Raw genomic sequence first — 14,471 nt, forward strand, 5'->3', positions numbered from 1 at the left:
AGACATCGCCACTGCTGGGAGCCTTCCCAGACAAGCTCCTCCTGGCCCTAATCCCAGCCGAGTAGCAGCCTATTGATCCCATAGTGTCTTGATCTCCTTGTATCATTGCATAGACTACAGTCTATTAAAAGAATCTGTTTGTCTCCCCCCACTGTACTATGGGCTCCCAAAGAATGATTCTTATTTATCTTTGGCGTCCCGGGGCCCAGTTCTAGATCTAACGTGGGATAGATATCAGTTAATTTTTGTTAAATTGAAGAGCTCTCCCACAACCTCAATAGTCCAGGGCTTTTGAAACTGAGAGGAAATAAGTAACCTCTTCCTGCCTTCCTGGTACATATGGCTTCAGCAGCCCTTCCACTCTGGGTTTATACATTCTTCCATCTTCCCACTTGGTACTACCATCTACTTACTTACCTGCCTTCCCCTCACCCCAATTCCCATCTTCTAAATCAACTTAGGGCCACAGTTCTCTGCCTCACAGGTGAGAATGAGCCCACCCAAACTTAAAATTTCCATTGAGTTTTGTGACTCAAGTGAGAAGTAGGAGGTAGTGTGGTATAGTAGAGAGAATCAGCACTGGTGTCAGACAGACCTGGGTTTGGATCCCATCTCAGTTACCAGTTGTATGACCTAGGTGAATTTCTTCACTTCTCTGAGCCTGTTTTCCATGTATAAAACATGGAGACTAATGCCTTAGGTTGGGCTCCTCCAGAAGCAGACCTAATTTGAGTGCAAAAGGTTTAATTGGGAAGCAATCAGGCCAGGATTAGGATTAGGGTAATGCATGTGAAGTGCCTAGCTATAAAATGTAGAGAATCCCTTAGGTTCACACAAGTGTCAACGTTGCCTTTACATGAACCCAAGAGTGAGGGCCCCTCACCCTAGTCCCAGCCTGATCCAGGAAGCACTGACAGGGGAGTTGGAAGTGAGATAGGAAGGGAAGGAAGCCAATAGAGCATACATAATTAAGTTGCTGCTGGGAGCCACTGAGGCTCAATCCCACAGGGGAACTCTGGGAGACAGGTAGAATGCATCCACCTGAGGTGAGGAAGCTGGAGAATTTATCCTCCAACTTCCATCTTTTACTGGCTGATAGCTGCCTCAGGGGCCCTCACTCCCTGGCACTCCCAGCCTGTGCCACACACTAGCCTAGAGAAGTGCTAAGGCAGAGAGTTACAGGTTCTTGCAATAGGATCCTGCGGGTATGTAATAGAACAGTGAGTGCCCAGGGGAGATGGACAAGGCACAGCCTCTGCTAGAGGGTTGTTATAAGGATGAAATTAAATAACACAACCACAGGGCCTAACACAGAAGTTACCTTCTCTTTCCCAATTTATCACAATAGCTTTTGAAGTTCTTGGAGCTTCCCAGCTCTTGATGAGTTGACAACATCAGCAGAACAGCTGCTTCCCATCTTTCGGAAGAAGCAAAACAAAAACAAGAAACAAAACCCAAAAACCCAGGGGTCCTAGGCAAGCTCTAAACACCTGAGCTTGCTGTGGAAGGCTGGTGCTTGATGGAACTAAGGTACTCGAACTGTATCCTCTCACATCTGCTCTTCACCTCTCTCTGGCTTTTCCACCTCTCACTGTAACACTACTTACGACATACAAAACTAGCATTACATTGAGTAACGACTGCTGCCATTCACTCACCTTCTATGAGATAGATACTGTGCTTTTACCCACATTATCTTACTCCTTAGAACCCTGTAAGATTTTTCGCATTTTATAGAAAAGGAAACTAGGTCTCACAGAGGTTAACTTGTGTCAGAAGCAGGGGTTCAGACTCAGGTTGATGTCACACTCTTTCCACTGACTTTGTCTCTTCATTGCCTTACTAAGGCCCCTCCCACAAAACCACTGGTATTGGGAGAATGAGACTAATGAGCAGCTTTTACCAAAGACGAGGTGGGAGGGCCTGGGGAGATGGCTGTTTCCCCCTGACTCCACATTAGTTAATAAATAAGCCGACCAGTACTAGTCCTGCTGATCCACACCCTCCTCCAGCAATTTGCCACTGATCCATGTTCTAGGGAGACCGCTCAATTTTAAGTTAAATAATTCACTTTCTAGAATCAGCCCTTTATCTTTTCTTATCTTCAGGCAGAGAGATAAACATCCCTGTTTATGGAACTTTACCTCCAATAAATTGCCATTTACTGAGAGAAAACTAGTGAGAGTTAAGTTGATGGGACAAATTATTTCTCAGAAGGAAAACAGGAAAATAATCAATACTAGAGTCAAAATACAGCATTTTCATTAGGACTGATGAGGCAGGGCACTGTGGTCTCACTTCCATGGACAAAAAGTGGTTTTATTTGTTACTCTGAACCTTTGTTTCCTCATCTGAAAATTAGGGAGGATAATACCTACCTCATAAGGTTGCTGTGAGGATTAAATGAAGCTACACACATTGCCTGAACCATAGCAATTGCTCAAAAAATAACAGCAATATTAATGTGATGCTGGCCACAACGTCAGTGCCATCCAACACCAAGACATGGAAGGAATAGAGAGTGAGCCTGCCATCCTGCCTTCTAACTCAAAGAGCTTGTGTGCAAAGGCAGCTAGGCAGGGAACAATGCATTAAAGGCCTGTGCTGTGCCTTACATCTAGCTATCTCTGAACTCCCCAGTCTAACACACACTTCATGTTTGTTTTAAAATAAAGGAAAAGAAAATTTTGGACTTGGTAAATCAGAAGTTAGGAGAGTGTGAGTGGTGCCCCGTTTATCTTGTCCCAGGATCCTTTCCTGGTCGGCAGCCACCTCATACCATCTCCCACTATATCTTCAAATCAACTTGGGCCAAAGCTAGCTTTCTCAACATCCTTGTTTGGTCATCTCCCTCAGGCAGTTGCTTCTGCCATTCAACATCCTCTCATCTTTGGAGTCTGCCTGTGCACTGAAGATAGACCACATCTCTGCTCTTCACTGGAAGCTCCTGGGTAATGTGGTTGAGAATGTGTACTCCTCTACTAATGAACTGAAACAGAAGTTATTTCCTGTTGCTGCTATGACCTCTGATGGCAAGAGAACCAATCTCAGTTTTAGCAGATGAATATGCAAGGCATCCCCACTGGTTAATCTAGGAAGAAAAAGTAATTGTATAGGAACTAATAACTGAGAGTTCACTTACAAATTCCTGGCAAGAATGGTCAGACATATCCCTCAAAGGTCCTATGCTCTGGCTGAGAATTCTTAACTGGGTGAGGCAGCAAGATGAAATGACAAGTCACTGAATGGTAAGGACAGCAGAATAGAAGTAGAATTCAATGCCCTGGCATCTTCCAGAATGATGTCAGAGAAAGTCAAAAGAGTAACCACACAGTGTTCAGAACTGTGCACTACACATTCTGTGAATATAGGCAGTATGTCAGAGACCAGTAATGGAATTCATTCCAAAACATGCAATTTATGAGTCTGAGAACTAGCTCCATAATTAAAATATCCCTCCCCTAAGCCCAGAGAAAAAACGGAAAATCTCCATCTTATTGAAATAAGATTTCATACAAACATAGATAAATATATTTAAATTTTCTTTTTAACCATAAGTGAATTCAAACAGACTGTTATAAAACAGAATACTACACACAGTTGTCTGTATAGCTCATAGAAAACATAAAAACCAGAACACTGAATGGGTGCTGGTGGTAGAAACTGCAGGGCCAAAACTTGCATAACAATGAACTGGAGACCACTAAGGCTTAATGAACATGGCCCACCCCTATTGTTAATGGTTTTGTCAACCTTTGGACCCTAGAAATTCAGGATTTCCTCCTTCTTCCTCTGCCTGCTTTGGTCCGTGTCCGGCTACTTGACCGGACAGTAAGCTGCTTTTTAAAGTCCACTAAGCAATCTGTGGTTTCTGAAATGGAAACAAAAGACTTGATGGGAGACTCATTTAAGTCGAGATGTGCAGGGGAACTCTGCATCTCTCTGCTGCAACCTGCCTCTTCTACCCCTGGTGAAGGCACCCTAGAAAGAAGGAGAAAAAAATCAGAATTCAATATACACCTACTAATAAGCACTAAGTATGTGTACCAGGGGTATTTACATATACTATTAGTTCATGTAATCTTTGGAATAATCCAATCAGATAAGTACTATCATTTCCCTTTCACAGATGAGGACACTGGGTAAATCATATACCCAAAGCCACACAGTTGGGCAGTAAGGAAATGAGGATTCAGACCCAAATCCCCAAGCTGCTTGAATTTTAAGTCAGAAGACGAGGGTTGGGTGGGGATAAAGAGGCAAAGAGGAGTAAGACAGCTTTTCCTCTGCTTGTTTTGACACCATGAATGAACTGAGGTAGTTATCCAATTCTCAGCCCAGATATATGGCAGGCACAGAGTTATACAGAGAGCAGTCACACAGTTCCACAGTTTTCTACTTCAACAGCTTGAATATCACACTATACACAGAACACAGGACCAGGGCTGTACTTTTCTAGAACTGATGACAGCCACACTTCAATGCACACCCCAATTCACCTGAAGGCTCCTGTTTCTGAAAACTTGGTCTTTATCTCCGCATCTGTGATAGGACAGAAAAAGTAATAATGTTGTTAGTGGTGTTGTAATCATAACACTTTTCACTGATCGTGTGCTTCCTATGTCCTGGGCACTGCTCTTCATCAGGCTTACCCAGGTAGCTCAGATCCCCAATCCCCAGACCAATGGAATGTGAGTGAGCATTAGCATCCAACAGGCTTAGCTGCAAAAGTACAGAGGTGAACACTTTTGAATGAATAACCACTGAATAAATCTACTTCAAATCTGGACTTGAACAACAAGGAGTTGCCAAGGGAAATCTGCTACCTGAAGAGATCCACAACCTGCTGACCTAAAGGCAGCAGGCTATGGGGCTCAGAGAGGTTGCCTTTTTATAGTCATCAGAAGGCACAACACATTTGCTTGTTGGGAATGAACTATTAGAACTAGATAGGAAGCAAATCTCACCAGACCTAAGCAAAAAGTTCCTCTTCCACCTACATCTAGTAAATTTTAACAATAGCAACTATTAACAACAACAACAGTAATAATAGCAGCTAACATTTATCAAGAGCCTACGTACGTCAGGGAATATGTGTGGAGCTTTACTAGATATAATCCTTTCAATCTATGAAGTTGGTATTACTAACTCTATGCAATACTCTTAAACAATCCACTCTACTCCTCCTTAAATATTAGGCACAGAGACAGAATTACTTCCTACAGTCCCTCAGGAGCATAGGTTGAGACACTATGCTAAAGGTAACATGAATGATGCACAAAACATTAGGAGAGGACAGTAATGACTAGTTTTCAATGCCTATTCCTTTAGGAGGTACTTAGGGCTTGTACCACATTCCCCTCTGATTTGGAAATGTGTTTTCCCCAGTTCAAAAGGCAGTAGAAAGTTCAAGCTTTATAGAGGCTGAAACAAAACACATGATAAATAAGACAGAGTATTTCATCTTCCTTAAGGAGAGATGATCTAGACCAATTCTCAAAGGCTGGCTGACTGGGTCAAATGTGCACCCACATAACTCTAGCAAAAAGTCAGGGGAGTTGGTAGTGGCTATTTTTACTAGATGGCCTCAGAGAGAAGCTCAGAAAACTGGTCCTGAGATCCTCACCTGTGGTCTTGTACTCAGACTGTTCCAAGAGACTGAGGAGTCGGCCTTCCTTGAAGCCTTTTTCCTGTGACAGAGAAAAATAGATGAAAGGGTTATACAGAGAGTCTAAAATACAACTTCCTTAGCCCAGATCACACCTATCTCCAGGAGAGAAGAGGTGTAGGGGCACAGCTGTAGGGAAGTCTTTTGCTTTCTAATAAATGAGGATACACAGTAAAAAAGCAAATATGATTAAAAGAATACATCTTTATGCCAAGAATATATCTAAGAATGGATACCAGAGTCAAGGCAAATTATTCCACCAAGATCATATTAGAGAACAGTAACCTTTGACCGATGATAGATTTGGAGAGATTTAAAATAGAAAATAACAGCTTCAAGTTAGCTTCTAGAGGCAGCGATGACAGAGAAAAAACTAGCTCTATGGTATAAGCACATACCCGTAAGGCCTAACTCCAAATTACCACCTAAACATCACCCCATTCATATAAGGAAAAGATAATTTCCCCTGATTCTTCATACTTTTCTTCATATTTTTTTTTCATCATGACAGATAATGGCTTCTCCATCTTAGTGTTCAGTGATTGCTATGTCAGTAAGCCTAGGATATGGAGCTGCTGCTTTATCTTTGATCTCTAAGCCAAGACATGCTCTTCCTGATCTCTAATCACAAAGCCCAGAAAGCACATCTTCCCAGTGACCAGGACCAGATCCTACAGTTTCTGAATAAGGCTAGGCACATGAGGTGTTCAACAGAGTTGACTGTATGTTCCTGGCAGTGGGTATACAACTGGATATACTTTCTGGAAAGTAATCTGGCAGTATGTTTCAAGAGATTTTAAAATGTTTATACCCATTGCCCTAAGTGCTCCACTTCAGGAAATCTATTCTAAGGAAATAATCAGTGGTACAAAGACTGATTAATGTTTTAAACACAGCATTATAATACAGAAGAACTGGAAACAATGTGAATGTCCAATAATATGAGAATGGTTAACTGACTGTGTGATACAAAAAACATTAAGAGTAATTTAAAAAACAGCTTAAAAATAAACCCAGGAAGGTGTTTATGTTACAATGGTAAGTGTATATATACATATGCCCATACAAGTATACATATGTACACATATGTATATATGTACATATATAGTATGGTGTATATATACATATGCACATACAAGTATACATATGTACACATATGTATATATGTACATATATAGTATGGTGTCAATTACATTAAAATGCATTAAAAAAAGACTAGAAAAAAATAGGCCAAAATACTAGAAGATGTCATCTTTGAGTAACTAACTTATGGATGATAATTTCCCGATTCTTCATACTTTTTTTTGAACTTCCCATATTTTCTACAATGAGTATATATTACTTTTTAATTAAAAGAAAAAATAATTTTAAAAAGCACAAATCCTGTTTCAAGATAAACAGAAGAAGGAAGGAGGGAGGAAAAAAGCCCAGAACAGAACTGTGGAGGGTTAGGTAACCTTTCCTAAAACACTCCACACATACCTTTGGGTTCCTCAGCCGTTGTGGACGCTTCCCCTCCACAGCTGAGCATACTCTATCACTCTCTTCAGGCCCATCTCCTCGGTCACCTCTTGCAAGCTGGAGACAGGACTCTACATGACACTGATACTCTCTGAATGGGACTAGGGATTTACAGAGATAACACTTCTCATTCCTAGCCAATCAGAAGAAAGAGAGAAAAGGCAGTTTTAAGATTTGCTTTTGCCTCTGTGCTCCTAGATACGTCTCAAATTGTGTTTTTATGTGTTAAAGTTATTCCGTGAAGAAGACATGTCAACCAAAGCAGATTCGCTCAGCAGGATCGCCAATAAAACTAACCCAATGCCAATCAAAAGGACTGAGTGATTAGTGGTTTTCCCTGGCTGTTTCTCTTACCCTGCTGTTGTGGCAGTGGGATGATAATGAAATCAGCTCTTCTAACTATCTCAAACAATGCTAATTGCTCTCCAGACTTCAGTCAAACTCTTCTCAAATTAAGTGTAATCATTTTCTTCAAAGGGAAGTTAAAATTTAGACAGAAAAGGGAACACCAAGAGCATTGAATCAAAATGACATTTTTACCATGGTAGATGAACTTGTCTGATTAGTAGATCAAGTCTGTCTATATGCTGACTTCCTTAATTCTACAACCTGCAACATCCACTAGGAAGTTACTAAACCATGTGGTTCTGCCAAAGGCTTTTGCATAACTTCATATATATAGTTATTTTTATCTTTTTATAATCATAGAGTTTGTGGAAAGAGAGGAAATTGTGTCCCTGAGGTAAGGTTTATTAGGCATCAGTAAAAATGGAATCACTGGAGACAAAGGAAGAAAATGAACATTTATGAAGTATTTTCTCTGTGGTGAGAACTGGTGCAAGGCCCTTTAAACACAATTTCTCAATTAATTGGTGGGCCCTATTAGGAAGGTACTATTCTCCTCCAAGTCCTATAGCTAATAACTGTCAGAAGCCAGGTCTGCCTGACTCATAAAATCATCTTAGTTTTAAGAAGCTAAAGAAAACTTTCCAAAGCTTCTCCTTCTGGCCGTTGCTATTCGGTTACTACAGAAAGATTTAGGTTGCCTTTAAGGAAAAATTTCTCTGGAGGGGGTCTTTAAAATAGGAGAAATAAGTCTCTCAAGTAATTAATCATTAGAGAGAATACAAGTAAAACTCTGACTTATGAGAAAAGCTAGACTAGTGTACCTTTCAAGGTTTATTAATTAATGTAAAAAGCATTTATTAAGCCCCTACTACATGAGAGACAGCAGCACTGTAAAAGAAGCATAAGTTTTTGAGTCAGGTAGACTTTGCCAATTCTGGCCACATGATCTTAACCAGTTACGTATAATTTCTCTTCGGTTTCTATATCTATTTTTAAAAAAGAAAGAATACTACCTTATCAGCTATTGTGATAGTTACAAAGTAAATAAAGCACCCAGCACAGCGGCTGGCACAAAATATTAAGAGCTCAACAAACAGGTATTATTGTTATTGCTGTCTCACACATATTTTATTAGATGCCGGGGATATAAACATGAATGAAGGCAAGTATCTGCCTTCAAGTAACTCACAGACTAGCCACGGAGACAGAAATGTCAAAAACGAAAGGAAAAAAATTACTGCAATAGTGTGATGAATACAGTCCTAGAAAAATGACTGCATGACAGCAGGATTCCAAAAGGAGCAGGTGGAGCTCTGCTCAACTGGATTAGGGAAGGCAGCCATGAAATTTAGGGTCTAAGATAAGATCTGTGTTTCAAAGATAAATGTTTCTAATGACTAACTGCTCTAATGTATTGTTGGTGATGTCTTTACTTTCAGGAGACAGCACTTATACCTGACCCACCCCTTGCCCCTGCCTCCCTTTGTAATGAATGTGTTTTCTTAGTCAAGCTGCAACCCACAACCCAAGGAAGTCTTCAATATTGCCCAACTTCTTGCAACTCAACTTCTGCACCATTACATTGCAAAATAGCTCACTGCTTCCCCAAAGCACCAAACACCAATATGCAAATTCAAAGAAAACAGAAAGCTAAGAGCAATGTGGAAGTGGAGTGGGTGGCAGGGTCTTTTCAGAGTAACAAAAAGGGATACAGAGGCCACCCACCTATGCTGACATAAACTGGGAATACGAAAAAGAAATACAGGCATTAAAGCAACAAAGTGATTGCCAGGCCAAAGAAACCCAGGGTAAGAGAGAAATTGGTCTCTTATTCGGTCTAAGTGATGGTATGTGTTAATAAGCAAGAGCTCCATAAACACAGTATACCTACTTACTTGTCAATGTCTAGGGAAATCTGAGCAGCTGTCCCACTGTCACTCTTGCTCTTTCTCTTAGCCTCTTTTTGTCTCTGAGTCAACACTTTCAACAAAAAAAGAAGAAACAAAACAAAAAAAGAAAAACTGTTAGTTGGCAGTAGACTCTAAATATAAAAGACAAAATGTACTTGAAGAAGAAAAGTTTAAAATCCTATTCCACTGGGAGAGGTGACTGTCTGGGAAACCTGTGCCTTTCTAGTACAGAGAATATTACTTGCATAATATGGACTGAAACTGCCAGCAGCAAGACAGTCCCATATTTGCTAATGAGATCTATTTTTCCTCTATTTGCCATTAGCTCTAAAGATCTAGTCCACACCAAGAAAGGTTTTTGTGTACTATCCTAACTTGCAGCACTAGGGGGAAGGATTTATACTTTCCCATTGAAAACTCTGTCTTTGTGACACATATACTCCAATAAGATGCTTTATGATATATAGCAATGACAGCTACATCTGAGTGCCCACATTAGCTCCAATCTTTACAAAACTCTGAAAAGTGTTCCATTTACAAGTGAGAAAATGAGAGCTCAGAACAGTTAACACAACCAGTCTTTTCCACTACACTAGGACCACCTCCTAATTCTAGTGGGTATAGACAACTTTAGCCCAAGTGGCATACAAATACTTTTCTCATAGCAAAAGCTGTCTGTTTATAAAATCATACTCTCTTAAAGCGTCTTGGAAGTTAATTAACCAACGGTTTTCCAGTCTTCATTCCTTGGAGTTAACAAGAAGAACTGTGACCATCTCACTTCAAATATTGCCTTTGTCCCTCCTGACACTTGACATCCCCATGACAGAGAATTTAGAAAGCTTATCAGTCCACAAAATAATTTAGGTTGTGAAGCATTTACCTAGACCAGGGGTTAGCAAAATTTCTCTGTACAGGACCAGACAGTAAATATTTTAGGCTTGGAAGGCGATAGGGTCTCTGTCATAACTACTCAACTCTGAATTATAGCAGGAAGGCAGCCATAGACAACATTATAAATAACTGGATGTGGTATGTTCCAATAAAACTTTATAAAATCAGATGTCTGACTACATTTGACTCCTGGCTGGCCATAGTTTACCTATCCTTCTAGTCCAACCTCCCACTCATATAAATGCTTCTATAAGCATCCCTGACAAGTGATTATACAGTCTCGACTATATCCATTCACTGAGGAGAAGTCACTTCCTCCTAGGGAAACCCATTTTACTGCTACACAACAATTCTGGCTTAATCTGCATTTACTGGGGGCTGTATGAGTAAGTTTACCCCCTTTTCCACAAGTCAGCTCTTTGAACACTTAACAAGCTGCATTACAATCTTGGTTTTACTCAGATGTCTGACCCACTAAAATGTAACCACCTTCAAAACAGGTACTATATCTAGTCATTAAGCCAATCACTAATAAGACTTGGACTGCAGAACCTTTGAGGGCCTAGGGTAGCTCTAATCCTTTTAATGATCCTCTGGAGATTGGTATTATTATTCTGCCCTATTTTAAACATATGAAAACAAACTCAGAGGAACTGACTTTGCCAAACTATCACAACTAGTAAGAAGAACCCAGAACAGAGTCTAGATCTGTCTGATTCCTATACCCATGTTTTACCTTCCTAGTTAACCTCCTCTACATACACCCCAATTTGTCAGTCTTTTATGTGTGGCACCCCAAAATGGACCCAATATTCCAACAAGCAGTCTGACCAGTAAAGAGAACACAAGAACCACAAGCTGCTTTGTCTGGACTCATATTCTACTAATTCAGCCAAGGCTGTGTTTACTTTACTGACAATCCTGGTATTCTACTGGCTTAAATTGAGCGTAAAGGCAATTAAGATCTATCCCCTATCCTCCCAAATCATCTTCAAAAATGTTATCAAGACAGGTCTCCTAATTCTTTACTTGGGTAACTAAGTTGTTGGGTATGTTTCCGCTTTAACAGGACTTTATATTTATCCCTATTCTTTTCAGTTGAACATTCCAGTCAGTTGAGATCATCTGAAGTCTTGATTCTGTCATCTGATGTTATCAGCTCTCTCTTCCAGGTTTGTGTCATCTGCATATACGACAAGCATGCTTTCTATTATGTTCATCCAAGTCACTGGGGAAAAATGACTGTTAATGATACAGCCAAGGACACAGAAAACTGTGGCATGTTACCAGAGAAGCCTGTCTTCCCCTAGTCCAAATTTCCTTTAAATACTTAATCAAGCAAATATTTATTGAGAATCTTCAATGTGTGAGTTTGGGGAGATACAGGAAATTACGAGGCATGGTTCTTGCTCTTAAGGAGCTTACAATTTACTAAGGGAGACAGCACACACATTCAAATAACTATAATACAAGGTGTAAAGAGATACATATAATAAAACATGATCATACACAGAAGCAACTATTAATAGTGTCTTATCTCTAGGGAGGATGACAGGGACACCTGGGGACTGGAAGAGGAGGCAGGCATGTTTTTCACTATATAGTTTTCTGTACTATTGAATTAAAAATTAAAAGGGCTAGTATTTACCTGAAGAAAATAAAAATGCTAATTCGAAAAGATATATGCGCCACAAGTTCATTGCAGCATTATTTACAATAGCCAAGATATGGAAGCAACCTAAGTATCCATCAACAGATGAATGGATAAAGAAGAGGTGAGATATATATATACACACACACACACACACACACACACGTACATACACACACACACACACACACAATGGAATATTACTCAGGCATAAAAAAAAAAAAGAAATCTTGCCATTTGCAACAACATAGATGGACCTAGAGGGTATTATACAAAGTGAAATAAGTCAGACAAAGACAAATACTATATGATTTCACTTATATGTGGAATATAAAAAGCGAAACAAATGAACAAACATAACAAAACAGAAACAGAGTTGTAAATACAGAGAACAAACAGGTAGTTGCCAGGGAGGTGGGGGGTGGGGGCTGTGGGGGGAGGAGAGAGAGAGGTGAGGGAGATTAAGAAGCACAAACTTCCAGTTACAAAATAAATGAATCACAGGTATGAAAAAAAAAATTCAAAGGGAGAAAAAGAGATCAGGTTACAGCAAGGTCTTAGGCACAAGTTAGAGTAGATGATCTATTTCTAAGGTTCCCTCCAACCCAGAGATTTTATAAATAAAAATAAAGTACTGCAGGAGAAAAACATCCTGGACATAGTTGTATAACCACCTTCAAAATCCACCTCCTATTCTATCAGCCAGCCCACATTTCTCCATCTTATGTACAAGGATTTTATGAGAGATTTTATCAAGTGCCTTGCTGAAATCAATTCTTAAAATCTTTGCATCTCTGATTACAGAAACCTCTAAGGGTTGTTTTTTTTTTTTCCCTCTCTCTCTCTTTCTATTTATTACCCATCTTGACTACCAAGTATTTTTCCCAAAAGAAATACTTGGAAACCACTCCACAGACAGGGCTGGAAAAGGAATTAATTGCTTATAGCACTTTATATATACCTCTGCACCTAGCACATTTCTGTTACTTGTTTATATGTCAGTCTCCTTTCTACATCACACAACCTTCTGAATTCAGAGATTCTGGGTTTTGTCTTGATCTCTTCACCATCCCCAGCAGAGTCTAGCACAGACTAGATGCTAATAAATACTTGTCAATTTAAATCATAGCAATGGATTCACAGGAAAGAGGGGCTCTTGTTTTATGAGAATCTTCTCTGTGCCAGGGACTTAAAAAACATAATCTCTAATCCTTACAACGGTCCTGCAAGGCATATATCGCTAGCTCTCTTTTATAGATGATGAAATAAACGGACCAAGATCACAAAGCTAAAATAACAAAGAAATATGGCACCAGAAATGCAATATGAGCTTTACTTTAAAGAAATATATGTTCTTCTATACGAGTAGGCTGCTCTCCTGGGAAATGAGAGGGTAAAGGGAAAGAGAAAAAGAGGGTAAGAGGGAAAAGAGGAAGTGATAAGTGGTAAGTGGGCAGGTGGAAAAGAGACTTGGCAGATGGCTGAGACTTACATGCTAATTCTATTATTAAATGTTATGATCAGAGCAGACCGGACTGGCCCTTACTGCTACATTTTTCCTTTAAAAACTACTGCCCCTACAAAGAAGAAAGGTGTAAGTTGCTCTAAAGGAGTCTGCTACTCTGGTTTATGAGTGTTGAGAGAGCCATTTTAACTAAGCTGCAGGCAGAGAATTTAGTATGAAACTTAAATCCAAAAACTCAGTTGCTGGTGACAACAGCCAAAGATTTCAAAAGGGAACGATGGAGTCTGAAGACAACTACCAGGAAAGCAACTACCTGGGCAAGGTATGCAGAACAGAAAGGAGGAACATGACTGAGAGCTGAGAGAGCCACCTATAAGCCTACGACCATTAACTCAGGCCTTTATATACCACTGGATGGAAAACGCCCTAAGGAACTGCGCTTCGGACTTGGCTTGGCACTGTTAAGATACAAAGAAGCAGTGGCACACAGTGGAATAATGTGCACCAACTTTAGAGTTGGACAAAATGGTCTCCAAGCTAGGACTCGACTAGCTGTGTTCCCTTAGGCAAGTTAATTAAGCTCTCTGAGTATCAGGTGACTTACCCACAAAATGACATGATAATAGCATCTATCTTTATGGGTTTTGGTAAGGATCACATCAAATAATCCAAATAAGTTGTAAGAGTGTTCAGCCCACAGAAAGCACTCAGATTATCATTAGTTGTTTATTATTATATAATTCTCATTATTAGTCTTCCAAATTTATTTCTTAGTCTTAGCCAAAGATTTAGGCCCATCTTTAGAACACACCTACCAGCCTGTCTGTAATTTGCGTTAGGTCTTAGTCTTAAGTGGTTCCCATACTAATTTGAACAAACAAAATGAACAAGTAAATAACCAAAGCATTACAGAACAATTACCAATACTATGTAAACATCACACTTATTTCCAAAACCCTAAGTGGACAAGCAATCAAAAATAAAAACATATGGCCTTGAACTGTAAACAGTGAA

General features: G+C 39.8%; 1 protein-coding gene across 1 annotated transcript in view; it reads right to left on the bottom strand.

Moving 5' to 3' along the window:
• Positions 1-3,529: 3,529 nt before the first annotated feature.
• UIMC1 (ubiquitin interaction motif containing 1) overlaps positions 3,530-14,471 on the bottom strand; it is a 144,105-nt gene continuing 133,163 nt past the window's right edge. Inside the window, 5 exon segments of the mRNA XM_036847772.1 lie at positions 3,530-3,981; positions 4,500-4,542; positions 5,627-5,690; positions 7,151-7,322; positions 9,433-9,517. Coding sequence (XP_036703667.1) covers positions 3,771-3,981; positions 4,500-4,542; positions 5,627-5,690; positions 7,151-7,322; positions 9,433-9,517 — 575 coding nt within the window. The 3' untranslated portion in view covers positions 3,530-3,770.

The sequence above is a fragment of the Balaenoptera musculus genome, chromosome 3 (assembly GCF_009873245.2).
Source record: "Balaenoptera musculus isolate JJ_BM4_2016_0621 chromosome 3, mBalMus1.pri.v3, whole genome shotgun sequence".
NCBI lineage: Eukaryota > Metazoa > Chordata > Mammalia > Artiodactyla > Balaenopteridae > Balaenoptera > Balaenoptera musculus.